The sequence below is a fragment of the Mirounga angustirostris genome, unplaced genomic scaffold (assembly GCF_029215605.1).
Source record: "Mirounga angustirostris isolate CCGP_5_RB_7025 unplaced genomic scaffold, mMirAng1.0.hap1 SCAF_1, whole genome shotgun sequence".
NCBI classification, from domain to species: Eukaryota; Metazoa; Chordata; class Mammalia; order Carnivora; family Phocidae; genus Mirounga; species Mirounga angustirostris.
Genome location: NW_026991709.1, coordinates 162105680 through 162133401, shown reverse-complemented (window position 1 = coordinate 162133401; position 27722 = coordinate 162105680). Strand labels below are relative to the sequence as shown.

The 27722-nt window shown below is 38.2% G+C and overlaps 1 protein-coding gene and 1 pseudogene across 14 annotated transcripts in view; one reads left to right on the top strand and one right to left on the bottom strand.

The window, feature by feature from the left end:
* The window catches only part of TMCC1 (transmembrane and coiled-coil domain family 1), a 251781-nt gene that overhangs the window by 50090 nt on the left and 173969 nt on the right, over nucleotides 1-27722 (bottom strand). For 2 of the 14 annotated variants that reach the window (XM_064591825.1, XM_054504575.2), the window contains exon 2: nucleotides 12586-12686. The exons of 10 other annotated variants lie outside the window; for them this stretch is intronic. Coding sequence is in view for 2 of the 4 variants with exons in the window: in XM_064591762.1 (XP_064447832.1) it covers nucleotides 10927-11043 (117 nt within the window). In the remaining 2 variants the exon portion in view is untranslated. Of the gene's footprint in view, nucleotides 1-10926; nucleotides 11415-12585; nucleotides 12687-27722 lie in introns of those variants that run through there. 2 more of the 14 variants (XM_064591762.1, XM_045904297.3) reach the window with 2 other exon arrangements.
* Nucleotides 16298-16770, top strand: LOC123842741 (large ribosomal subunit protein uL15-like; annotated as a pseudogene).

The window sequence follows — 27722 nt, the reverse complement described above, 5'->3', positions numbered from 1 at the left end:
ATCATATCACCTCAAATACATGCTTATATTATTTAAGTACAGCTAGCTGTGGCTGATTTCTGAATTGGTCTTCCATTTTTTGTATTCAATGTTTTACAGAACCACTTGATTACTAGGCAGTATTTGTTTACAAATTAATTTTAATTCTCTAAGGATTGAGTTCGTTTCTGAGATTCTACAACCATGTAAAAAATAATTACCAAAAAAAAAGTTCACAGAATTCCAAATTAGAGTTGTAAGAAACCTTAAAACATAGTCTACCCCATGATTAAGTGAATTTATTAGAAATGTCTGAGGGACAAATTTCTCATATAAGACTAAGAAGCAATAAATATGGAAGACCTCTGTTTTTAAGCCATTATTTAGAAAATCAGTATGGAACTGTTTCTAGTTTTTTCCTGACTTCGGCAGCCACTCAGGAAAAAAATTACTTTTATCTCCTTATGATCTGATAAAAATATGTAAAACATTTGAAGTTAAAATTAAGAAAACTGCTAAGGCTTTTAAAGGTATTACAGAATTTGCAGACTGCTAATCTAGGGAGTTGGAAAGGAAAAGTCCTAATTACAATTCCTAATAGCCTAGTGCTTGTCTTCATAACCTTAAGGGGAAAACTTTAGTAAGACAAATCTGTCCATGATCAATTGAAACAATGTACTTTTAGTGTCTCTTTGTAAACAAAATTGAGATGGGGATATTGTTAGGCATTTCGTTTATTCTTCTCAACTACTAGGAACTCTGCTCTCAGGGTGTTTCATGTTTTAATCATATTAACAACAATGTTTCTGATACAATATCCTAAGGTAAGGTACTAAGGTAGTATTAATAATGCTTCGTTTCTAGAATTTTAATTTCAAAGAATGACTAAGACATCCTAATTCTTAACTGTATTGCAATGTAACAGGAGCTCTGATTTAGGTTAATTACGATCCCACTACGCAGACTCTTTTTGGTGTAGTATCTAAATCACTTTGTTAAGCGTTAAGAGATCTGCTAGAGAACCTAGTCATAGCATTTAATTTAGTTCCTGTTTGCTTTCTCTTCAACTGAAAATGGTGTTAAGAACAGCTGTCCTTTCTGTAAATTACATAAATGTGGTACAGCTGAATCACATAATGTGATGACTTCTGCTTTTCATTTGAGAATACCAATGGATTCCAATTCTATGGCTGAAATTTTTAATTATTCTTTTCAGCTGCTTGACATCTTCAACTCTGATTAACCATATCAATCTCTTTCGCCAAGGATTTAATGAAGAGGTTGATCAGGACAGGAAGTATCCTGCAGCAAACCATCAGAGACCTTGTTCCAGGGTGATAGTTTTCTGAGTTAGTACTATTTTCATACCTTCATTCATTTACTCAGTTATGAATAATCAGTCATAATTTCCCCCCAAAGATATAATGAAAAACTGTTAAAGGCACAGCTGAAATCTAGATATGCTATGTTTTCAGAGTACCTCTCATCTACTAGTATAGTAATCCTATTAAAAAAGGAAATGAATTTACTTGGGGATAACTTAAATTTAGAAAATCTGTTTATACCTAATACCCTAGTAATTAGGGCTTCTTTTATAAAGTACTTATTTATGTATTCCTAACCACTAGCCTTTAACAGTAACAATTTAGAGCTAAGTAGACTGAAAATTTGTCTGTTTTTCAAAGAATTAACAGCACCTAGAAAATACCTTTCTACACCTAATTTTAACATTAGTAAAAAACTGAACTTAAGCATTACAGTTTTACCTTAAGACTCTTAATGGTTTAGAAATTTTAGATCAAGTAAATGTTAAAAGTACACATATATATCCATTTCACTATACATTTTTACACTAATTTCAAATTCCAATTTATCCAATTTATTAATTGGTAGATCACAGATATTAATCTCAAAGATACATTGCTCTCCCTTAAGGAAGATTTTGTTTCTACAAAACAATATGCAAATGAAAGATTTACATATAGGATAATATTTATTACACTTAATAATATTACATCGGACTTAAAAATGGTTAAAGAAATTATAAAATGAATGCTTTTCAAAGCAAATAATCACCCTACCCAAAGTAATAAGACTTTGTCTAAATCCAGATTTTCCTATACACTATTAGTTCCAGTTTAAGTAAGGTAAAATCCATCACTTACTGTCTATAAACAGTTTGTAATGAAAGAATAATAATCATGGGGTGCCTGGGTGGCTCAGTCAGTTAAGTCCAACTCTTGATTTCACTTCAGGTCATGATCTCAGGGTTGTGAGATCGAGCCCTGCATAGGGCTCCACGCTGTGCGTGGAGCCTGCTTAAGATTCTCTCCCCATCTCTGTCTCCTTCTGCCCCTCCCTCCACAGGAAGGAAGGGAGAGAGGGAGGGAGGTGGATAATCAGTTAAGAAATTGCTTTTTAGGGGAGCCTGGCTGGCTCGGTAAGTAGAGCATGTGACTCCTGATCTCAGGGTTAGGAGTTTGAGCCCCATGTTGGGTGTAGAAATTACTTAAAAAACAAAAACAAAAACACAACAACTGTTTTTTAAATCTAATAACTGTCTAGAAACAGAATATATGCAAAGTTTGAGACATGAGTCTATATATTTGAGAGTCATAGGAAAATGTATATTTTGCTTTTAAAACCAATCTATACATGTCTGTACATGTGTATTCATGTACATGATATTCATCTGAGCCTCCTAAAATCTGAAGATCTTGAGACGTTACCTTGTGAAACAGGTTTAATTTACAGATGAGAAAAAAAAGCTCTGGCATGTTAACTAAATTCCCCAAGTTCCTACCTAGTCATGTAGGGCTGGTACTATAAACCAAGTCTCTTGAGTCTTAGTCTCTTGATAATACCATTCTAGACTTTTTAGAAACAACAATGCAATCTAGAGCCTTTGCCTCCAAGGTGAAAATGTTCATGCTGATCAGTCAAAACCACAACCACCTGGTCAGTAAGAACCAATAATAGTTCTACCTTACTCTAATCCTGCTTTCATGCTCCAAAAGAAGATATTAATTGAGTGTAGTTCTTTAGATATTGCTCATTGTTTGAGGTATGAACAGCGGCCACCTGGATGTCCTGGACTTGGCTTTACTCTTTCTCTTTACACAGCTCCAAAACTCAGAGGTAATCTGGCATATAACCGATTCAGTGGAGAATAACAGTCAAATGATGCAAGCAATTTACCACAGCTCATACAAGGGAAAACATTATCTAAACAGGCAAAAATTGGATTTTTTCATAAAGTGACCTATATTTGATAAAATATATATGATACAATGTATGCATCAGAAATATAAACGCAATGATGTAAAATATAAAAGTAGCTTTAGTTTAGGAAGAAGTATGTAATAAAAGTTCTCTCTTCCTTTCCACTCTCAAATTGTGTGACCTCACTGGCAGTTTGGTTCTTCAAAATGAAAACGGACCTCTTAGAAATTAAAAGAATTATCTGAAGACGTAGAGTTGTGGTAAACTTTCTCCAGACTACCCATTCCCCCATTTCATTCTCACATACTAATACATGTAGTCTTTTGTTTTCTAATTAGCAGCTTCCTATTGTTGCCAATTCTGTTCCTAATAGCTCTTTGGTGAGACTCATCTTGGAGTATTCGATCTCTCATTCTTAACATACCTCATCTCTAGTGACCGCCATTAACAGAATAAATAAAAAGCCTTTATTTCTAGGAAACTTACAATTTCTTTGAACCCACCGGATAACTGTTAAATAGGATAATATGGGATCCAGTTCCTTGGGTAAGGAAGAAGGCTGCACCATCTTTGGGGATGAGGGGGATATCAAAGATATTTAATATTGTGGCACTTCAAGTGGGCATCAAAACAATTTCTTCCCTGAATGACAACACTGTAACACATTTATGTATATCTTGGTAAACTTCTGTGGGTATACTAATAATGTAAATTCCATCAGTGTATCAGAGAGTGCATATGTTTCACACTTTGGTGGAGATTACCAAATTACCCTTTGGAAAGATTACAGCAATTTGCACTACTACCAACAGCATAGGCGAATGACTGTGCCAGCTCTAGGTATCAACTTTTGCATTTGATTACTCTGATAAGTGAAAATAAAATCTCATTTTAATTATCAATTGCATGCTTTTAATTAAGGATAAACTTGACCATACATAATTTGACCATACATATTCCTCTTTTTGTGAGCTCTTTTGGATCCCATAAGAATCTTTTCCCTGAACTTGCAATCAGGACATAATTAAAACATGCCTACATTTTTAAAAAGATTTTATTTATTTATTTGTGTGTGTGTGTGTGTGTGTGTGAGAGAGAGAGAGAGAGAGAGAGAGTGTGTGTGTGTGTGTGCACAAGCAAGGGGGGAGGAACAAAGAATCTCAAGCAGACTCTGAGCTGAGCATTGAGCCTGATGGGGGGCTTGATCTCAAGACCCTGAGATCATGACCTGAGCTGAAACCAAGAGTCAGGCGCTTTAACCAACTGCGCCACCTAGGTGCCCAAGAATGTGACTATATTTTTAAAAATAGACAATTGGGGCTCCTGGGTGGCTCAGTCATTAAGCGTCTGCCTTTGGCTCAGGTCATGATCCCAGGGTCCTGGGATCGAGCCCCGCATCGGGCTCCCTGCTCGGCAGGAAGCTTGCTTCTCCCTCTCCCACTCCCCCTGCTTGTGCTCCCTCTCTCGCTGTGTCTCTCTCTGTCAAATAAATAAATAAAATCTTTAAAAAAAAAATAAAAAATAGACAATAGAGGAACCACCAGAAATAAAAAGCCGCCTTGAATTGAGCTTCTACACTCTCCAGAAATGATTCTCTATAAACTTATCCTCACAGGTTTCCACTGAATATAAAATACTTTCTTCCACCCAAGTATCAATCTAAACAGTTTGTATTCTCTACTTATTCTCAGACTTCCAACAACCACTACAATTTTCATGAAGAGCAAATGAGAATTAAAGGACATATTCTAATCCTATTTCCTGGGCTTACACATCTCAAATTTTCCTATTTTACTTATCTGAAAAATAATGTGGATTGTTCCCCAAACTATTTTAAAATCAAAGATAGGCTCCTAAATATATCTAATAGAATCAAATAGAGGACTAACAGAGGAATCCTTGTATTTCAGGTACTGAAGATGCATACGCAGTTTGCACATGTACACTCATATATCCTTCCCTCCCCCACCCCCTTTCCCCTACATATGGGGATTAGAAGTATAAACATGAAGATGACAATTATGGCGATAGAGAAGGGTGTACCTCTCAGGTTGTCTTTTCTGCTTTTTTGACCTCTTGAAACTACAAATGAAAAGAAAATGTCTTCTCTCCTACCTCAAACCCTGTCCCCAGTCTACCTTACAACACACACACTCCTGTCCATGCTCAAGGTAAAAACATATAAACTGAAGTCCAAGTGAGCCCTACCTTTAAAGGCCCACAGTTATTTAACTGGAATCAAATTATGCACACTCCTTATTCCCCAGCTGAAAATACTCTCCCTTCTCTATACTTGTAAATGATATAATTTTTCTACTTTGTATCACACCTTCCTATTTTTAGTTATTTTTGCAAGTTTTCATATTTTCTAATAGAGATCATGAGTCCTTACGTCAAAGTTGTGTCTTACACATTACTGAACTCCTGAGAACACCCACCACAGTACTTTATACTGAATGGCCAGTCACTGTTTCATTCTTATGTTAGGTGAGTTCATATCTATAAAGTGGTTTGAAGAGTACCAGCACATGTAAGTTTATTAAATAAAATAAATGAAAGAAATGGACCAATTTTCCCTCCCTACTGAATTTTTTCCATCAACATTTTTCCCATCTCCCACCTTAAAGAAACTTCTTTTTGACCCCATTTCCTCTATCAGTTACTGCCCACTTCTATGCTCCCTTACTGAAGTAAACTCATTAAAATGGTCTAAAACTCAGTTTCCAAATGCCTCTCTTCCCATTCTTAAGCTCACTCAACTGGTTTTAATCTCATCATTCTACCAAAAAATGTTTGGGAAGATGACCAATCATCCCTACATTACTATATCCAAAGATGAGTTCTTAGTCCTTACCTTACTTGACCTATCAGCATCATTTGACGGAGCTACTGTTTCTCTCCTCCTATGAAGAATTTCTATACTTGGCTTCCAATACACCATACTCTTGATTTTCCTCATTCATCATGGGCCACTATTCCTTCTCCTCTTCTCAAACCGAATTATTCAGGGCTCAGTTCTTTTTCCTCTTCTCTCCTTTATTTACATTCATTCCCTCTCTTGGTAACTTCATCTAGTCTCTTGATTTTAAATACCATTTAATTGTAATACCTCCTTCAATTATATTTTCAGCCCAGACCTCCGAAATTCCAGACTCATATAGTCAACTATTCCCACTTAGACATCTAACAGACATCTCAGACTGAACTCTTGCTCTTGCCCACAAAACCTGCCCCATCAGCAGACTTTTTATATCTTGTTAATGACAAATCCATTCTTCCAGCTGTTCAAGCTAAAATCCTTGTAGTCATCAATTTCTCTCTTTCGTACCTTACATTCAATCCACCAGAAAATCCTGTTGGCTGTACATTCAAAATACATCCAAAATCTAACCACTTTTTATCTTCACTTCTGCTACTTTAGTCTGAGCCATGGTCATATCTTGTCTGGGTTACTAGAATGGCCTCCTTACTGGTCTCCCTTGCCACCATATAATCTATTCTCAGTACTAAACCAGAATGATCCTTTTTTTTTTTAAGATTTTATTTGACAGAGAGAGAGACAACGAGAGAGGGAACACAAGCAGGGGGAGCGGGAGAGGGAGAAGCAGGCTTCCTGCTGAGCAGGGAGCCCGATGTGGGGCTCGATCCCAGGACCCTGGGATCATGACCTGAGCCGAAGGCAGACACTTAACGACTGAGCCACCCAGGCGCCCCCAGAATGATTCTTTAAAAATAAAAGTCAAATCATGTCACTCCTCTGCTTAAAACTCTTCAGTGTATTCCCTTTACATTCAAAGAGAAAGTCAGTCCTTAAAAATGGCTTCAGGGGCATTTCTGATCTGGCTCTCTGTGTGGGAGATTAATAGCCACAAATTCACCCAATCAACTATGCCTTTCTCTTTACAATTTTACTTTATCATTCCTTCCATCAAAAAGTGGAATCTATTTCTCCATCCTGTGAAACTGGGTTTGGTCATGGACTTGGCTTTAGCCAAATGAAACATCAAATGTGACACAGAAGAGACTTGAAATGTGTTTGTATATCAAGGCTTACTCTCTCTTGTGGCACTGAGATCTCCAGTAGGCTTTACATTTCAGTTAATGACAACTCCATCCTTAGAGTTGTGCAGGCTAAAACCCTTGTACATGGAGACAGACTCAACTAACAGCCAGAACCAACTATCAGACATGCAAGGGAGCCCATCTTAGACCATCCAGCTCCACCTAAGCCATCCAGCAATGATAGTGACCTCCAGGCAAGACCAGCACAAAATCCAACCATTCTTTAATCCCAGCCCAAATAGCTGACTCACAGAACTGTGAGCAAATAAAATAATTGTTTTAAGTCACTCAATTTTGGAGTGGTTTGTTTTACAGTAATAGACAACTGAGAAACTCTATTACATCTTTGATACCCCAATTCCTACCACTCTGCCCTCCTTTCTTGCTCTAGTCATACCAACCTCTCTTCTATTCTACAATCAGGAACACTCCTGCTTTTTTTCTGGCTGTACCCTCTACTGGGAATGCTCATTTCTCAGACAGTTGTATGGCTAACTTGCTTATTTCTTTTAAGCCCTTCTTCAAATGTCTCTTTTTTAATGAGGCTTACACTTACTATCTTTTTTTAAAAAGCAGTCTACCCCCAGCACTTCCAATCTCACTTACCCACCTTTATTGTTTTTATAGCCATCCTCCTTCTCTAACACACTCCATAGTTTACTTATTAGGTTTATTACGTGTTGTCATCTTCCCCAACTAGAATATAAGGTTCAGATGTGAGAGGAGTTTTATTTTATCTTTTAAAAGTTCACTGTTTGATATAGTGTTTACAAGGTAAAGTATCTATATATGACCAAGTGATTACACATGTATGTTCTAAACTGTGACAGTAAATTCTGGGCATTTGTATAGAAAACTCAAGCAATGTCAACACTGGTAAGGAATTGTCTGGAATGTCTGCATTACATATGACTTAAACATATAGATGTGTGGTGTTGCAGAACTATTAAGAAAGGAAAAAGGGAATTATTCGTCTTTAGAACTCATCAACATCTGGAGATATTTTAATCTCATTTAAAAAATAGATTTAAGTTCAACATTGTCTGGCTTTCTAAAATTCTCCGTTTTATTACCTTGAGTCAGATACATTTTCCCCTCAAATCTTCCTTCAAAATATTCATTCTGTAGTTTAGAATGAACTCTTAACAAAGCATGTTGCAATCTCATGTAAGGAGGACATATATGAACCCCAATCTATAGCAGTTTGATGTATCCAGATAGTAATAATAAGAATTACAGATGTGGAGCAAGTACCTCATTTCTGAGTTTTTTTTTTTTAAAGATTTTATTTATTTATTTGACAGAGACATAGCGAGAGAGGGAACACAAACGGGGAGTGGGAGAGGGAGAAGCAGGCTTCCCGCCGAGCAGGAAGCCCGATGTGGGGCTTGATCCCAGGACCCTGGGATCATGACCTGAGCTGAAGGCAGACGCTTAACGCCTGAGCCACCCAGGCGCCCCCATTTCTGAGTTTTGTTTTTTTTTTTACTAAAAATTATTTTACATTTATTTTGGTCAAAGAAATGCAGTTTAAGTATTAATTAGTTCATATATTTCACCTATAAAAATGGCAAAGACAGAAAATATCATTCAGAGTTAGTAAGTTTGTAGAAAAATAAAACACCTGATAAATTGGTATCAAACTTCTTAAAGCAGTTTGACAATATCTGCTAAAATATTATCATTGTGTGTACTTTTAACACAGCAGTTAATTTAATTTCTTTTTTTTATTTTTTTATTCTTATGTTAATCCCCATACATTACATCATTCATTTCTGAGTATTTTAATCATTGTTTCAATGAGAGTATTTCAGTTCACCAGAGTCAATGAATAGTTTGTTAAGTGAGAGGGAGACATGGGTAGGGAAGCAAGAAAAATTTCATCTACAATCATTTACTCAGGTACTCAGTATATTTTTAAGCAAATTTTCTCCACTCATGAATTAATACAATCATGGAGAAAATCAATTAAAATGTTTAAATTACATTTTATGTTCCTCTCCTCCGTTTCGACTGTCAATAAGGGGGGGGAAGGAGTTAATTTCTGTTTTACTATGTCTCCACCTCCTATCCTTTTAGGGCTCTCCCATGAATTCTTTCTTTCAGACCAACCCATTCAACCTGAGCTAGCATTCGTAATAAAACATAGGTAAGTAAACTGACCTTTTCTAACCCCAGAACAAACAGAGATGTGCCAAGGTTTTAAAATCCAAGATACAGAACAAACAGAAAAAAAGGGTACAGAGCAGAGCCACAAATCTCTTAACGAAGTCAGTACTTAAATTAATGACCGTAAGTCATAAGAGAGTAATTTAATATCAAACTTCAGAGTAAAAAATCTGGACCTTAGGGGTGCCTGGGTGGCTCAGTCGGTTGAGCGACTGCCTTCGGCTCAGGTCATGATCCCAGAGTCCTGGGATCGAGCCCCACATCGGGCTCCCGGCTCGGCGGGGAGCCTGTTTCTCCCTCTGACCTTCCCCCCTCTCATGCTGTTTCTCTCTCGCTCGCTCTCTAATAAATAAATAAATTTTAAAAAAAAATCTGGACCTTAAATCCAATGACTCAAGGGCAAATAGTATTAATGTAGATTAGAATCAGGTAAAACTGAAAAATCTGTTTTGCTTTAGCATTATCTCTTAGGAAATATCTATGTATCATGTATAGAACCAATTCAAAAAATCATGGTAAAATCAAGCTATGGGCCAAATTTTCTACTCAAGATTACAGATCAAATGTGAAAATGGTGGTTGTGTTGCATAAAGCTGGATCATCTTCCTATCCAGTTGTATCTCAGAGACCTGTTCTTCTGATCTGGAGACATAAACTTTACCACTGAGATATGTGCACACTGCTTTACAATTCAGAAAACTGCCAAGTCTTTGGGAAAAATACAGTGAAAACAAGTAGCTGAGTGGTAAGAACCTTTGTGTTGTTTTTTTTTTTAAAGATTTTATTTATTTACTTAACAGAGAGAGACACAGCGAGAGAGGGAACACAGGCAGGGGGAGTGGGAGAGGGAGAAGCAGGCTTCCCGTGGAGCAGGGAGCTGGACGCGGGCTCGATCCTTGGATCGTGACCTGAGCCAAAGGCAGACGCTTAAACATCTGAGCCACCCAGGTGCCCCAAGAACCTTTGTTTTTAATGTGAGAAATATTTCAAATGGCTCTAATCCAAATTCTTATTTGTTATGCATGCCTCGCATCTTTCAAATTTAACCCAAGCTTTTCCTAAGCTGCCAAAGGCAAACTAAACTCTTTTGTTCATTGAAGGAAACACTTATTTTCTGGTAACTTTTTTGCCTGAGAGTGTGAGGATGACATTTACTCTGCACTGAAGCTTAGCCCATCACACCGGAGTTGGAACACTCCAGTATGATCTGAGCATGCCCACACAGTCAAAGAGTGCTCTGTACATTCTGCCCAAATAGCTATGGGCAAAATGAACAACTAGGAAACACATAACATGCTTCTTGATTATTGCAACCTCACACAAGTCAGTCCAAAAATAGCAAATGCCCGTGGCTGAGATCTACTGCTGAAAAATGCTGAGTTTCAGCAGCTCAAAGAATTTCCGGGTCTATCTTTTTAACCGGCCCCCACTTAAAGCTGTAGAATTATAGGATTAAGGAAGAGATTAAAAAAAAAAAAAGACAGATACACACACAGATACAACATACGGTTTCCGAGGAAAGTGAGGGTTCCATGCTTGTAAGGGAGAAAGAGGAATATGCCGAATAACCCTCAGGTTTCTCCCAGATTTGAACATGCTGTACTGTGGCATGAGGTCAGCAGAGACTGACTCCAGCCCTGTGAGGCTGAATTCTACCCTGACAAAGCAGTATCACTGTAATATGAAGCAAAAGGATCCAGGGCATGTTGGCAGCTGTACAGAGTGGCTGTTCTAGAAAGTAATGGCAATTCCAAAACAAGAGATCTATGCTGTCACATGAGATAATCTTCAGCCCAGTTAAGCAATAAGCACCAAAAATACCTGAAGCCTAAACACAGGCAGCTCAAAATATTAAAAGGTAGGAAAGAACTTTTCTCCTTGAAACTGGAGGAGATAAACAGGAAGTGGGAAATTTGAAAAGCTATTGGTTAATTTGATTTGTATCACTAATAATATATTGATTTTGATCTGAGCTGAGGCACAGTTTCTGGACACTGTGACCTAGGTGAGAAACCCCAAACCTTCTCTGTAATTTTACAACAGAGCAGGGAAAACGTCCTCAAAATATATCTTTGGTAATAGATATATGCCAGAACTGAAGATCAGGTAAATAACCTTGGGGCGCCTGGGTGGCTCAGTCGTTAAGCATCTGCCTTTGGCTCAGGTCATGATCCCAGGGTCCTAGGATCGAGCCCCGCATAGAGCCCCCCATCTGGCTCCCTGTTCCCTGGTCGGCGGGAGGCCTGCTTCTCCCTCTCCCATGCCCCCTGCTTGTGTTCCCTCTGTCGCTCTGTCAAATAAATAAATAAAATTAAAAAAAAAAAAAAAGGTAAATAACCTCATTTCTCACACATACCCAGAAGGCAAAAGTTGCTACAGACCTAATGCACATTACTGTTTCTTTTTAAGTCACCAAAAATCTATACAATTGGTTAGAATGGTTAGAAATTCTTCCCTGAAATAAGGGGAACACTAAAAAAGTCTTATTCAGGAAAAGGATCCAAAACATGGTATTTCTGTCAAGAGAAAATATGAGGAAATGCACATATAATCCTTTAAATTTTGTGGTCTCCCTCACATTATGAAAGTTCTACTCCAGACCAGAAGTGACCCAATTGTTTAATAAATAAAATTTATCCAGGAAACGGCAGTAAACACAGGACACAGAGACAAAACAAAACAGTATGAAAGCACCACCACAAGGTAAATTAAGTTTTCAACAGTTCAGTATTAGCATAGAGTAAATGAAGTTAGAATTTAATTTTTTTAAAGTAGGCTCCATGCCCAACGTGGGGCTTGAACTCACAATCCTGAGATCAAGAGTCACATGCTCTATTGACTGACCTAGCCAGGTACCCCATGAAGTTTAAAATTTTAAATAAGGTGAAAATTTACCCTATGTCGTACTACCACTTAAAAAAAAGGTCTTTCGGGGCGCCTGGGTGGCTCAGTTGTTAAGCGTCTGGCTTTGGCTCGGATCATGATCCCAGGGTCCTGGGATCGAGCCCCACATCGGGCTCCCTGCTCCGCGGGAAGCCTGATTCTCCCTCATCCACTGCCCCCTGCTTGTGTTCCCTCTCTCACTGTGTCTCTGTCAAATAAATAAATAAAATCTTAAAAAAAAAAAAAAAGTCTTTCAAAGCTGTTACTTACATGAAAAAGTCCAAACACCCAGGTATGTCACGTAAGGATCTTGATGATCAGGTCTCCTCCTGCTTTTCCCATTCTCTCTCCTCTGTGTTCCATTCATTGAACTACCCATTACGGCCATTTTACAGGAATAGAAATGCAAAAGTAGGAAGGTTAACAACCTGCTCAGACTTAAATGGCTGGGATTTAAACCATACTGTACAATTCTCACTCCACACTCTTACCTACTACATAGTTATGACTACAATAAGAATTCCATTTTTAAGGAATCAGTAGCGATAGAACATGAGCACCCACAATGACATGTTCAGAAAATGAGAGAAAAGTGAGTCACTATAGGTTGGAGAAAAGCTTCAAAGAGGTAGAACTTAAGCTGAGCTGTTCATTCAAATATCTGAGGCACTGTTCTGGAGAAGCATCAAAGAACAAACATATTCTGCCTACATGCTAGCTGGGGAAGAGAGCCAATAAACAAACAAATATATATCCAATGGTGATGAGTGCTATGAGGAAAAATAAAGCAGAATAAAGAGGACAGAGGATGATGGGGCCTCTCTGATAAAATAACATCTGATCAGAGATCTGAATGAAAGCATGCAGATATCTGGGGAAAGGTACCCCAGGGAGAGATACCAAGTTCAAAGGCCTTGAGACACGAATGGATTTGGTGTGCACAAAGAATGCCAAGGAGGATGAGTGACTAAGGGAGGGAAAACAGAAAACGAGGACAGAGAGGCTTGGTGGATGAAAGCAGGGTCGGACTGTGTATGACACCGTAGGCTACTGTAAGGAAGTCAATGGGAGTCTTGAGCAGAGTTAGGAAAGCTTTTAGGTTTTAACAAGATCACTCTGAGTAAGGAATAGACAATGCTGGAATTAAGTGAGGGCCGGGGGACAGGAAAATGCTTAGGAGGCTATTACAATAGTCCACGCAAGACAGCTGAGGTCAAATACCTATGACATGTTATCTGACATCCACTGAGGGAGCAAAAAACAGGTATTAACAAATACATAATGGGAGTGGGGTGGGAAGGAAGAAATAAATAAAGGAAAGGCTTTTCACTTACAAGACACACTACTTTTAATTTTAGAAGTATTAGTTCACCAATATTGGATTTAAAAAGGAGATACACATAGTTTGATTATTTACAGATTTCCAATTTCTAATCAAGGTTTTTTTGGATCTATACTTATACCCAAACACCTATCAGGTGATCTTATAATTTCTAATACAATTTTTCCATTCATTAAGAATTTTACTTAAAGATGTAATGCAACATCTTATTAAGTCTAGGAAACAAAAATATCACCAAATAGGAAAAACTATTACTGGGTAGTTTCAAAAGAGGTTGTTTTTAAATACTGGATATGTAGTTTCCCATATTAATAAATTTTGCTTTAGATCATTTTACAGGGACTTCTGAAAGAATAATTTACTTTGAACATGAATTTTTGTGTTGGTATCTAGACTGTCAAAGGAAATTTTGATTCCTGTTATAGGCTATACAGGGAACAGTGCCCAGAGAGGTCATTATTATCAATTGAAAAGGAATAACTGTAGTTTATTTCTGAGTTCTGAGCTTCCTTCTTATGATCCTAACACAAGGCCAACATAAAATACGTTTGAGAGAGCAGTAAGACATTTCTTTGGTGTATGGGGTTCAGTCCACTGTGAAGCAAGGAGACATGAACTAATGTTTTTCAGTTCCTTCTATGAACCATAATAGGAACAGAAGGGAGCATCTGATAAGTTATATAAACCTGTACAGAAACAGCACTATATAGCTACAGACTTTAGGCCAAAAATGAATAGGTATTAGTAGGGGGACAGAAGGAATTCATCATTCATACCTCATCTATAGAGGCAATGTGTGACTAACAAAGGGATGAAACTGTTACACCCCTAAATTACTCTCTCCAAAGTCCGAAACAAAATTTTCTAAGAGGAAGGAGGGATCCTGTATTATTAAATAAGTATTACCATGTGTCAGGCCCTTTGTCTGGCATTTAGGGATGAAAAAATGAGTAAGACGAGCAAGTCTTGCTTGCTATTGACATTAGAGATCCTTTGTATTTTCTAGACTACAATATTTCTCAATACTTTGTAAAAACTCACACCCCTCTTCGATACCTTCTCATTCTATATATTCTATATACTCTCCCCAGCCTAGAATCTTAGTTTTGCTTTCTGTAATTTTTAAAAAAGATTTTATTTATTTATTTGTCAGAGAGAGAGAGCACACAAGCAGGGGGGGAGAGTCAGGCAGAGGGAGAAGCAGGTTCCCCGCTGAGCAGGGATCCGATGTGGGACTTGATCCCAGGATCCTGGGATCATGACCTGAGCCGAAGGCAGCAGCTTAACCAACTGAGCCACCCAGGTGTCCCTGCTTTCTGTAATTTATATGGTGGAAACAAGAATTATACTGACTCTTCTTTTTTCTTTTTCTTTTTTTTTTTTTTTCAAATCTCCATCTCCATCAGAGATCCTGGTCTCTAGAGCCTTCTAGGGATGTTAAGAAGCACTATTCAGATCAAACACCTCATTTGTAGTATGAAAGCCAAGGTATTGAAAGAAGTGAAGGATGCAGTAGTGGCCAGATCAGATCTAGAATCCCTCTCTTCTATTTCTCCATTTAGGTTCTTTCTACTACACCATGCTGCTGTCCTCATACCATCTATTTCCTACTTCATGCATTCATTCCATAGTAATCTGGTTTCTTGTGTTTACCATTGCTTAAGAACAATGGAATAAGGAAACGAGCAAAAAACAAAAACACCCTCAATTTCTGCAATGTATTCATTTTGTAGGCTGTTTCTGGTTTAGTATTCCTGCGTTATATCTTCAATATATAAAACCTCTGTGGAGGCTTTTTTTTAGACAAATTACTTCTTTGGATGCTATCTGACTATATGTTCAAGAAGGTTCCTTTCTGAATGAAATCTTGCCATTTGCAACGACGTGGATGGAACTGGAGAGTGTTATGCTAAGCAAAATAAGTCAATCAGAGAAAGACATGTATCATATGACCTCACTGATATGAGGAATTCTTAATCTCAGGAAACAAACTGAGGGTTGCTGGAGTGGGGGGTGGGAGGGATGGGGTGGCTGGGTGATAGACATTGGGGAGGGTATGTGCTATGGTGAGCACTGTGAATTGTGCAAGACTGTTGAATCACAGATCTGTACCTCCGAAACAAATAATACATTATATGTTAAAAAAAGAAGAAGAAGAAGATAGCAGGAGGGGAAGAATGAAGGGGGGGGAATCGGAGGGGGAGATGAACCATGAGAGACGATGGACTCTGAAAAACAAACTGAGGCTTCTAGAGGGGAGGGGGGTGGGAGGATGGGTTAGCCTGGTGATGGGTATTAAAGAGGGCACGTTCTGCATGGAGCACTGGGTGTTGTGCACAAATAATGAACCATGGAACACTACATCAAAAACAAATGATGTAATGTATGGTGATTAACATAATAATAAAAAAAGAAGGTTCCTTTCTATCCCCAAAATTAATCCCAAGGTTGTCTGCAGTGCTGTGAGCTCTTTTGTGTTTTTAAAATTGAGATATAATCAATACATATAACATTGTATTAGTTTTAGGTGTATAACACAATGATCTGATACATGTGTATATTGCAAAATGATTACCACAGTAAGTTTAGTTAACATCCATAACCACGTATGGTTACAAAAATTTTTCCTTTTGCTTTTCTGTCTGGGCTGCCGACATGCCATCAAGACTGAGGAAGACCCAGAAACTTCGGGGCCACATGAGCCACGGCCACTGCCGCATCGGCAAGCACCGGAAGCGCCCAGGAGGCCGGGGTAATGCTGGTGGCATGCATCACCACAGGATCAACTTTGACAAGTATCACCCAGGTTACTTTGGAAAAGTTGGTATGAGACATTACCACTTAAAGAGGAACCAGAGCTTCTGCCCAACTGTCAACCGTGATAAACTGTGGACCTTGGTCAGTGAGCAGACACAGGTAAATGCCGCCAAAACCAAGACTGGAGCTGCTCCTATCATTGATGTGGTGCGATTGGGCTACTACAAAGTTCTGGGAAAGGGAAAACTCCCCAAAACAGCCTGTCATCGTGAAGGCCAAATTCTTCAGTAGAAGAGCAGAGGAGAAGATTAAGGGTGTCGGGGGCGCCTGCATTCTAGTAGCTTGAAGCCACGTTTGGGGGGGTTCATTAAATGCTAACAGGTGCTTTTCAAAAAAAAAAAATTTTTTTTTCCTCTTGATGAGAACTTTTTTTTTTTTAAAGATTTTATTTATTTATTTGAGACAGAGAGAATGAGAGAGAGAGAGCACATGAGAGGGGGGAGGGTCAGAGGCAGAAGCAGGCTCCCTGCCGAGCAGGGAGCCCGATGCGGGACTCGATCCAGGGACTCCAGGATCATGACCTGAGCCGAAGGCAGTCGCTTAACCAACTGAGCCACCCAGGCGCCCCCTCTTGATGAGAACTTTTAAGATCCACTCGCACCATATTTCATGTAAGTGCTTTTGGAACCCCATTCCCTATACTGAGAGTCAATTAATGATAGAGTTATGGGGGAAAGTAATCGGGTACACAAAGAACAAACTCAAATCTCTGACAAGATGTGGGTCTACAGGGCACCTGGGTGGCTTAGTCAGTTAAGCAGCTACCTTCAGCTCAGGTCATGATCTTGGGGTCCTGGGATGGAGCCCCATATTAGGCTCCCTGCTCAGCAGGGAGTCTGCTTCTCCCTCTGCCTCTGCCGTTCCCCCCAGCTCATGCTCTCTCTCTCTCTCAAATAAATAAATAAATAAAATCTTAAAAAAAAAGATGTGGGTCTATAATCATCGACACTTACAGGAAAACAACACATTTTCAACATGTTTCAAACAATCACAGTTTACATTTTTTTTAAATAACAGGCAATCTTCTTCAATTACTCCCTCTTAGATACTGGAGTCTCTTAATGTTTTTGTTGAAGGAATATGGATAATCGAAGGAAAGCTGTTTTAAGGAAACAAAACAATACAAAACAAAAAGCACTCACCATCTGTGAAAGACATTAATTTGGAGGCCCCTAAGGAGCCAGCACTCCTCGTATTCATGCCCTGTACTTTCCCACACTGACTCTGGGTTTGGTCACAGGACTAACTACAGAAAATGGGGCTTTAGCAAGCATGATGCAGAGACCTATAAGTGCTTGGAAACTGGAGATTGTTCTTTTGAACACTCCATGGAACCCACTGGCCATGCTGCAAAAAAGCCCAACCAGCCATGCAGAGAGTACTAAGAGTGGAAGAACCAATGTTGTTGGCCAAGAGTCATAGCTAAATTCTGAGTCAATGGCTAATACATATTGCTAGCCTTGTGAGTGAGGCCATTTGGACCTTCTGGGCATCCCAATATCCCAGCCAACACAAAGGAAAGCAGAAGAACCACCTGATCAGTCCACAGAATCATGACATATAAATAAGGTGTCACTTTAAGCCATTAAGTTTTTTTTTTTTTAAAGATTTTATTTATTATTTGACAGAGAGAGAATGAGAGAGAGAGAGCACATGAGAGGGGGGAGGGTCAGAGGGAGAAGCAGACTCCCTGCCGAGCAGGGAGCCCGATGCGGGACTCGATCCAGGGACTCCAGGATCATGACCTGAGCCGAAAGCAGTCACCCAACCGAGCCACCCAGGCGCCCTATGCCATTAAGCTTTTAAAAAATGTTTTAAATTAGCACTACAAAATTAACTTATTAGACGTGTAGATTTTATGAATTTTTTTTTAAGATTTTATTTATTTGACAGAGAGAGACAGCGAGAGAGGGAACACACACAGGGGGAGTGGGAGAGGGAGAAGCAGGCTTCCTGCTGAGCAGGGAGCCTAATGCGGGGCTCGATCCCAGGAGCCTGGGATCATGACCTGAGCTGAAGGCAGACACTTAACAACTGAGCCACCCAGGCACCCCAGTTCTACGAATTTTAAAACACGCATAGATTCACATAACTATCAGCAGAATCAGGATAAAGTGCAGTTCCATTGCTCTAAAAGACTCCCTTGTGAAAAATGTTCAACATTACTAATCACTGGGGAAAGCAAATCAAACCTACAGTGAAATACCACCTCACAACAGTCAGAATGGCTAGTAATGAAAAAGACAAGGAACAAGGGCTGGTGAGGATGTGGAGAAAAGGGAACCTTCATTCAGTCAGCGGGGGAGGGGGGCAGTGTGTAAACTGGTATAACCACTGTGGAAAACAGTATTATAAATAGAATTACGGAGGTGCCTGGGTGGCTCCTTCAGATGAGCGTCTGACTCTTGATTTTGGCTCAGGTGGTAATCTCAGGGCTGTGAGATCAAGCCCTGTCTGTGTCAGGCTCTGCGCTCAGTGCAGAGTCCGCTTGTCCCTCTCCCTCTGCTCCTCTGCCCCCATCCCCCAATAAATAAATAAAAATCTTAAAAAAAAAAAATAGAATTACCATATGATTCAGTAATTCCACTCCTGGGTATTTACCCAAAGAAAACAAAAACACTAATTCAAACAGATACATGTATACCTATGTTTACTGCAGCATTACTGACAACAGCCAACATAGGGAAGCCATCCACGTGTTAATTCATCAATGAATGGATAAAGAAGATATGGTACATAAATACAGTGGAATACTTACTATAAAAAAAGAACAAAATCTTGCCATCTGCAACAAGGATGGACCTAGAGGGAATTTTGCTAAGTGAAATAAATCAAAGACAAATATCATATGATTTCACTTACATGTGGAATGTAAAAAACAAAATGAACAAATAAAAAAAAAAAATGAACACACTCTTAAAGAGTTCTCTCTTAGAGAACAAACGGGTGGTTGCCAGAGGGGAGGTAGTGGGGGGAAGGTGAAACAGATTAAGGAGTACAAACTTCCAGTTATAAAATAAACAAGTCATGGAGATGAAAAGTACAGCATAGGAAATTAGTCAATGATACTGTAATAATTGTAGAGTAACAAATGGTGACTGCACTTATCACAGTGAGCAATGAGTATAGTTGAATCAATGTGCTGTACACCTGAAACTAATACAGTATGTCAATTATACACCATAAATAAATAAATAAATCACGCACTCGCTTGTGTAGTCACACCTAACCCCACCACTAATGCATAATCCATTCTTTTCACCATGATTTTGTCTTTTTTGAGAATGTGACATAAACAGAATCATATAACTTTTGAGGTGATTTCTTTTACTTAGCACAATGTCTCTGAGACTCATGCATCCAGGATATTGTATGTATCAATGATTCATTTCTTTTTATGTTGAATAGTAGTGCACTATATGGATATACCACAGTTTATCCATTCACTTGCTGAAGGACATTTGGATGGTTTCTACTTCTTGGCAATTATGAATAGAGCTGCTCTAAACAATGGTACGAAGAATTCTGTGGAAATATAAGTTTTTACTTCTATAGGTTAAAAAACCTAGGAATGGATTTGTTGGGTCACATGTTAAGTGTACATTTAACTTAAAAAGAAAATCACCAAACTGTTGTACCATTGAATAGTTGTACCATTTTCCTTTCCTATAAACAATGCATTAGGGTTGTTGTCTGCATCCTTGTCAGTATCTGAAATGGTCAGTTTTCATTTGTGCCATTAGACTAGTAGTATCTCATCCTGGTTTTAATTTGCATTTCCCTAATGGTTAATAATGCTAAATATTTTTCATTTATTTATTTACCACCGTACATCCTCTTCGGTAAACAGACTATTTAAGACATTCAAATTCAATCATTTTTCAAATGGGTTGTTTCTTTCCTGGTCAGTTTTGACAGTTTTAAAAATATACTCTGAATATATGGCCTTTGTCAGATAACTGATCTGCAAAATCTTCTCCCAGGCTGTAGCATGCCTTCTCATTCTCTTAATAGTGTTTTTCACCATTAAAAAAAATTTTTTTTTAATTTTGATGAATTCCTTTTTATCATTTTTTTAATGTTATGAATTGTGTTTAAGATGTCATACCTAAAAACATTTTGCTTCATCCCAGGTCAAAGATTTTCTATGTATTCCTCTGAGGGTTTTATGTTTTACATATAGATTTCTGAACTATTTTGTGTTAATTTTTATATCAAGTGTGAGATCTATGTAGAGGTTCATATTTTTGCATATGGATGTCAAATTTGTCCAAAATCTTTTTTTAAAAACATTATCCATTTTCCATTGAATTATCTTTGCATTTTAATGAAAAATGAACTGGGAGATATTTATGTGGTTCTATTTTTGGACTTCCTATTCTGTCCTAGCAATCTATATATCTATCCTTTTGCCAATATGATACCATCTTGATTACTGTAGCTTTATGATGTCTTTTTTTTTTTTTAAAGATATTTATTTATTTATTCATAAGAGACAGAGACAGAGAGAGGCAGGCTCCCCGCTAAGCAGGGAGCCCGATGCGGGACTCGATCCCAGGACCCTGGGATCATGACCTGAGCCGAAGGCAGACGCTTAACCATCTGAGCCACCCAGGCACCCTATGATAAGTCTTGAAACTGGGTTGGATAATTCACTCAGCTTTATCCTTCTTTTCCAAAATTGGTTTGGCTATTCTAGTCCCTCTGTCTTTCCACATAAATTTGAGAATAAGCTTGTCTATAATTACAAAAAAAAAAAATCCTAAGATTTTTTACCGGAATTGTATAAATCTATAAAACTACTGGAGAGAAATGACATTTTTAGAATGCTAAGTCTTCCAATCCCTGAATATATCTCTGTATTTTTTTATATCTTTAATTTCTTTCATTAGTGTTTTACAATTTCAGCATATAGATCCTTCAATATGATTTTTATTCTTATACTTAACTATTTTTCTCTTGCTGCCTTTATAAATAGTAAACCCTTCCCCCCAATTGTTCATTGCAAGTATATAAAAGCTCAACTGTTTTGTGTGGGTTGGCACTGTTATCTTTAGATCTTGCTAAACTCATTTATTAGTTCTAGGAGTTTTTTCTGGATTTCTTGGGATTTTCTATATAGGCAGTCATGTAGCTGTGAGTACAGGCAGTTTTATTTCTTCCTTCTCCATCTATGCCTTTTATTTCTTTTTCTTGCCTTATTGTATTGGCTAGCACTTCAAGTACAATGTTAAATAGGAGTAGTAAGAGAGCACATCCCTGCCTTCTTCCCAATCTTAAAATGAAAAGATTCAGGCTTACACCAATAAGTATGATGTTGTTGCAATTTAAAATTTTTTTTGTTAGATGCCTTTTATCAGTTGAAGAAATTTCCTTCTACTCCTAGTTTGTTGAGAGTTTTAAATAATGAATGGTTATTAGGTTTTGTCAAATGTTTTTCCTGTATCAACTGATACATGGTTTTATTTGGGTTGTCAATATTGTGAATTATATCATTTGATTTTCAAATACTAAAATAGTATTGCATTCCTGATATAAACTACATTGGGTCATGATATATTATTCTTTATATACATTGCCATGTTCAATTTGTTAGTACATCTGTGTTTATGAGAGATATTGGTCTGTTTTGTTTTCTTGTACAGCTTTTGTCTGGTTTTGATATCAGAGTAATGCTGGTCTCCTAAAATGGAGTCCCTTTCCCTTTTATTTTCTGTAAGAAATCACACAGAGTTGGTATATTTCTGTAAATGTGTGGTAGAATTTCCAGTGACTCTATGTAATTTCTTTTTCAGAATGTCTTGAACCACAAATTTCATTTCTTTAATAGCTATAGAACTACTCAGGCTATCTTTTCAACTTAGGTGAGTTTTGGTAGTTCACTGTTTGAGAATTTGGTCTCCTCCATTAAGTTGCTGATTTATGTATTTAGAGTTGTTTATAGTGGTCCTTATAATCTTTTTGATGTCTGTGGGTTTATAGTGATAGCTCTCTCTCTTTCATTCTGCACATCAGTACTTCATGTCTGCCATCATCATCTTGTTAGAGGTTTATCAATTTTATTTAATTTTTATTTTTTTAAAGATTTTATTTGAGAGAGAGAGTGCACGAGCAGGGGAGAGAGGGAGAAGCAGGCTCCCTGCTGAGCAGGGACCCCCCCCCGATGCAGACTGCGACCTGAGCCAAAGGCAGATGCTTACTGAGTGAGTCACCCAGGCACCCAGAGATTTATCAATTTTAATCCTTTCTATGAACCAGCTTTTGTTTTCACTGTTTTGCTCTACTGTTTGTTTTAAATTTCACTGGTTTCTGCTCTTATTTTTATTATCTCCTTCCTTCTGCTTGCTTTGGGTTTATTATTTTTACACGTCTTCTAGTTTGTTAAGGTTGGTGCTTAGATTGTTGATTTGATACCTTTTTTCTTATAGAAGCATTTAATGTTATAAATTACCCTCTACTACATTAGCTGCATCCACCCATTTTTTTAAAAAAAGATTTATTTATTTATTTATTTTAGAGAGAGGGAGAGAGAGCACATGCATGCAGTGGGGAAGGGGAGAGGGAGAGAAAAAAACTCAAGCAGACTCTGTGTTCAGTACAAATCTGATGCAGGGTTCGTTCTCACACCCCTGAGATCACAACCTGAGCCTAAACCAAGAGTAAGACACTTAACCAACTGTGCCACCCAGGCACCCCTCCCCCAAATTTTTGTGATGTATTTTTTATGTTTTCATTTTCTCTCAGCTCAAAATATTTTCCAATTTCCTTTGAGACTTTCTCTTTGACCCATGGATGATTTAGAAGTACGCTGTTTCATATCTAAATGTTTAGATATTTTCCTGTTATCTTTATGTTATTGTTTCCTAGTCTAACTCTCCTGTGGTCAGAGAACATACCTTATTTCAATTCTTTTAAATTTATTTCAGGTTAGTTTTATCATACACAATAGGGTCTATTTTGATTGGTATCTGGGCACTTGAAAAAATATGTATTCTGCTATTGTTTAAAGTGTTCTAGACACATCAACAGATCCAGTTGGTGGAAGGTGCTACTTAGTTCTTTTTTTTTTTTTTTAGATTTTATTTATTTATTTGAGAGACAGAGGAAGAGAGAGCGAGCAGGGGGAAGGGGTGGCAAAGAACCAGCCTCCCCCTGCTGAGCAGGGAGCCTGATGCAGGGCTCAATCCCAGGACCCTGAGATCATGACCTGAGCTGAAGGTAGATGCTTAATGACTGAGCCACCCAGGCATGCCTAGTTCTTCTTTATCCTTGCTGATTTTCTGCCTACTAGGTTCTATAGATCACCTAGAGAGGAGTGCTGAAGCCTCTAACTGTAATTGTGGATTTATCTCCCTTTTCAGTTCTATCCATTTTTTTTCTTCCAATATGTACATATACAGTTTTAGGGCTGTTATGTTTTCTTGGTGAACTATTTTTTTATCCTTAGGTATTATCTTTATTTCTAGTAATTTTCCTTGCTCTGAAGTTCACACTCAAGTTTTTTTTTTTTTTTTTTTTAAGATTTATTTATTTTAGGGGCACCTGGGGGGCTCAGTCGGTTAAGCGGCTGCCTTCAGCTTGGGTCATGATCCCAGGATCCTGGGATCAAGCCCCACGTCGGGCTCCTTCCTCAGCAGGGAGCCTGCTTCTCCCTCTCCCTCTGCCTGCTGCTCCCCCTGCTTGTGCTCTCCCTCTATCTCTATCAAATAAATAAATAAAATCTTTATTTAAAAAAAAGATGTATTTATTTTAGAGACAAAAAGAGAAGAGACAGAGAGAGCGAGCGAGCAAGTGCAGGGGGAGGGGAAGGGGGAGAGCGGGAGAGAGAGAGAGAGAATCCACAAGTAGACTTCCTGTCTGAGTGTGGAGCCCAATGCAGGGCTCATCCCAGGACTCGGAGATCACCACCCCAACTGAAACCAAGAGTCAGCTGCTCAACTGACTGAGTCACCCAAGTGCCCAAAGTATACCTTTTTCTGTCCTTTTTCTTTTCTTTTCCTTTTAAAAGACTTTATTTATTTGACAGAGAGAGCGAGCAAGAGAAGGAACACAAGTAGGGGGAGTGGGAGAGGGAGAAGCAGGCTCCGCGCTGAGCAGGGAGCCTGATGGGAGGGGCTTGATCCCAGGACCCTGGGATCATGACCCAAGCCGAAGGCAGCCACTTAACCAACCACCCAGGCACCCCTATCCTTTTTCTTGTAACTTATGTACATCATTATATTTGAAGTGAATTTTTTTAATAAGCAGGAGATTATCAGAGTTTTTTTGTTTTGTTTTTTTCCTAAATCCACTCTGGGGGCACCTGGGTGGCTCAGCTGGTTGAGCTGTCACCTCTTGGTTTTGGCTCAGGTCATGACTCAGGGTTGTGGGATTGAGCCCTGCCTTCTGGCTCCACACTCAGCACGTAATCTGCTTGAGATTTTCTCTCTCTCCCTCCCCCTCTGCCCCTCTCCCTGCTCAAACTCTCTTTCTAAAATAAATCTTTTTAAAAAATCCACTCTGATAAACTGTCATTTACTTGGCATGTTTACATCATTTACATTTAATGTAAATTACCAATATGTTTGAATTCAGGTCTCTAATTTTATTGCTTTCTGTCTGTCCTGTTTTTCATTCCACTTTTTTTCTCCCTTCCTGCCCTCTTCTGGTTTATGTGAACAGTTCTCAGTATTTCATTTTAATCTACTGTGTATTTTACTACAATTTGGGGGGTCAGGTTTTGTTTTTTTGTGGTTGCTCTAATGATCACAATATACATGTGTAACTTTTCACAGACTACTTAAAATCGGTATTTTAGCACTTCAAGTGAAAGTACAAACCTTATCATTATTACCATTTTAGATTCTTTTACCCTCTCTCTTCATATATATTATATATTTATATATATTGAAAACCCTGTTATTGATGTTATAATTCTTTGCTTTCTACTGTTAATTGAAGAATTCAAGTATAAATATTACTGAGATATTAACCATTTCTGTTGCTCTTCCTTCATTCTTGAAGTTCCAAATTTTCTTCTGTCTTTTTTTTTTTGTTTTATTTATTTATTCATGAGAGTCAGAGAGAGAAAGAGAGAGAGAGACAGAGGGAGAAGCAGGCTCCCCGCCTAGCAGGGAGCCCGACGCAGGACTCGATCCCAGGACCCTGGGATCATGACCTGAGCCGAAGGCAGATGCTTAACCATCTGAGCCACCCAGGCGCCCCCAAATTTCCTTCTGTCTTAAGAACTTTCTTTAGCAATTCTTTTACAGCAGGATCTAGTAGCTGCAAATTCTTTTAGTTTTCCTTCCTTTGAGAATGTCCTTATTTTTCCCTCATCCCTGAGAGATACTTTGCTAGACATAAAACCCTAAGTTGATACCCCTGCCACCAGCACTTTAAAATGTAATTCTACTTCTTTCTGTCATCCAAGATTTCTGATAAGAAATATGTAGTTATCTGAATAGTTGTTTCCCTATAAGTAGGACATGATTTTTCTCTGCTTTCAAGATCTTCTCTTGTCTTTAGTTTTGGTACCATGTTAGTTTTAGTTATTATGTGTTCGGGGGTGGGTTTGTCTTTATCCTTTTTAGGATTTCCTGAATCTATAGGTTTGAATCTTGAATCTATAGGTTTACGTCATTTGCCAAATTTGGGAAGTTTCTAAGCATTATTTCTTCAAATAAATTTTCTGTACCACTCCTTCACCTCTCCTGTTGGAACTCTGATGACATGAACGTTAGACCTCTGTCATTGTCCCACAAGTCCCTAAGTTTCTCTTCACTTTTGTTCTCAATACTCCCCCAACCCACTGGATAATTTCTACTTATCTATTTTCATGTTTACTGACTCTTTTCTCTGTCATTTTGATTTTGCTATTGATCCCATCCAGGGATTTTTTTTTTTCATTTACTGTATTTTTCAGTTCTAAAATGCCCATTTGATCCTTTACACATCTTTTATTTCTTTGTTGAGACTTTCTATCTTTCTATTCATTTCAAGAATGTTTGCCCTTACTTGCTGGAACATTTTAAGAATTGCTGCTTTACAGTTTTTGTCAGCACTACGTCTGTCTTTTTGGCATTGGCCTCTTTTGACTTTTTCCATGTGAATTCATTTTCCTATTTTTTTCAAATGCCAAGCAATTTTTTATTGTATCCTAGACTGTTTGGATATTATTATAAGATTCTATCTAGGTCATCTTAAAATTCTATGGGGAATACTGATATTTTTCTTTTAGTAGGCAATCAACCCAGTTTTCATCAGGCCATAGTTTCTGACCAGCCTTCTGTGGATTGTGGTTTCAATTCAGTTAAGTTTTTAAAGTCTTTGCAGTGCTATTTGGATCTGTCCCATATGTGTACCACCACGTTGCCAATCTGGTACCTAAGCAGTGGTCTAACCCATACTTCATTTTTCAGAGAGCACATATGTTGTTTGGGGTTGAATTTCTACATGTACATGATTAAGCCCAGAAGTTCATAATAAAATTTTATTAAAGAGTTTATTTTTCTAGCTTCTCCCTTTCAAAATCTCCCCAGTATTTTCTGGTTCATGAGGGTTCCCCTTTCCTGTCACATATAGCCAGAAAGCTTGGGCTTTATTTACTTCACTGTCACACAACTTCCACAATGCCTGTGTCTGGAGCCAAGCAACTGAAGGAGAGAGAAAAAAAGAGGAAATGGGGACATTCTACCTTTTTGGCACTAAGGCTCCACTGATCAGAGAGAAAGGTTCCCTACCCCCAGGGCTTTAGGCTCCTGTCAGACCCCAATCTGCTGCCACCACAGAATTTCTTGAGGTTCATGGCACAAGAGAAGAGAGAAAACAAAAAAAGGACAACAAAAGATTTCTGTACTTTCTCTGAGCATTAGAATATCACTTTCTTATTCCCTGCACCTGAACTGATGGTTTCTCTTGGAGTTCTCTCTATTAACATTGATGCCCACTTCTGTGTTTTAGGCTGTGCTGGATTCAGGCCTGAGGATACCAGAATGGGAGAAATCTGAGTTCAACCTTAGTTCTATAGTACCCCAAGATCTGCTTTTCTTTCCTAGTCTGCCTATTACAATTTACCTTTCAGAATTCTCAAATAGCTGCTCTATGCCACATTTTCAAAACTGCGTTCAGTGGGAGAAAATGGGTGAAGTGTACCTGCTCCATCTTATTCAGAATCAGAATCTTAAGCTACTAAGTTTTGAGAGGGTTTGTTACATAGCAACAGATGATTGGTACACAATCCAACTCAAGAACCAATCATTTAAGTGCA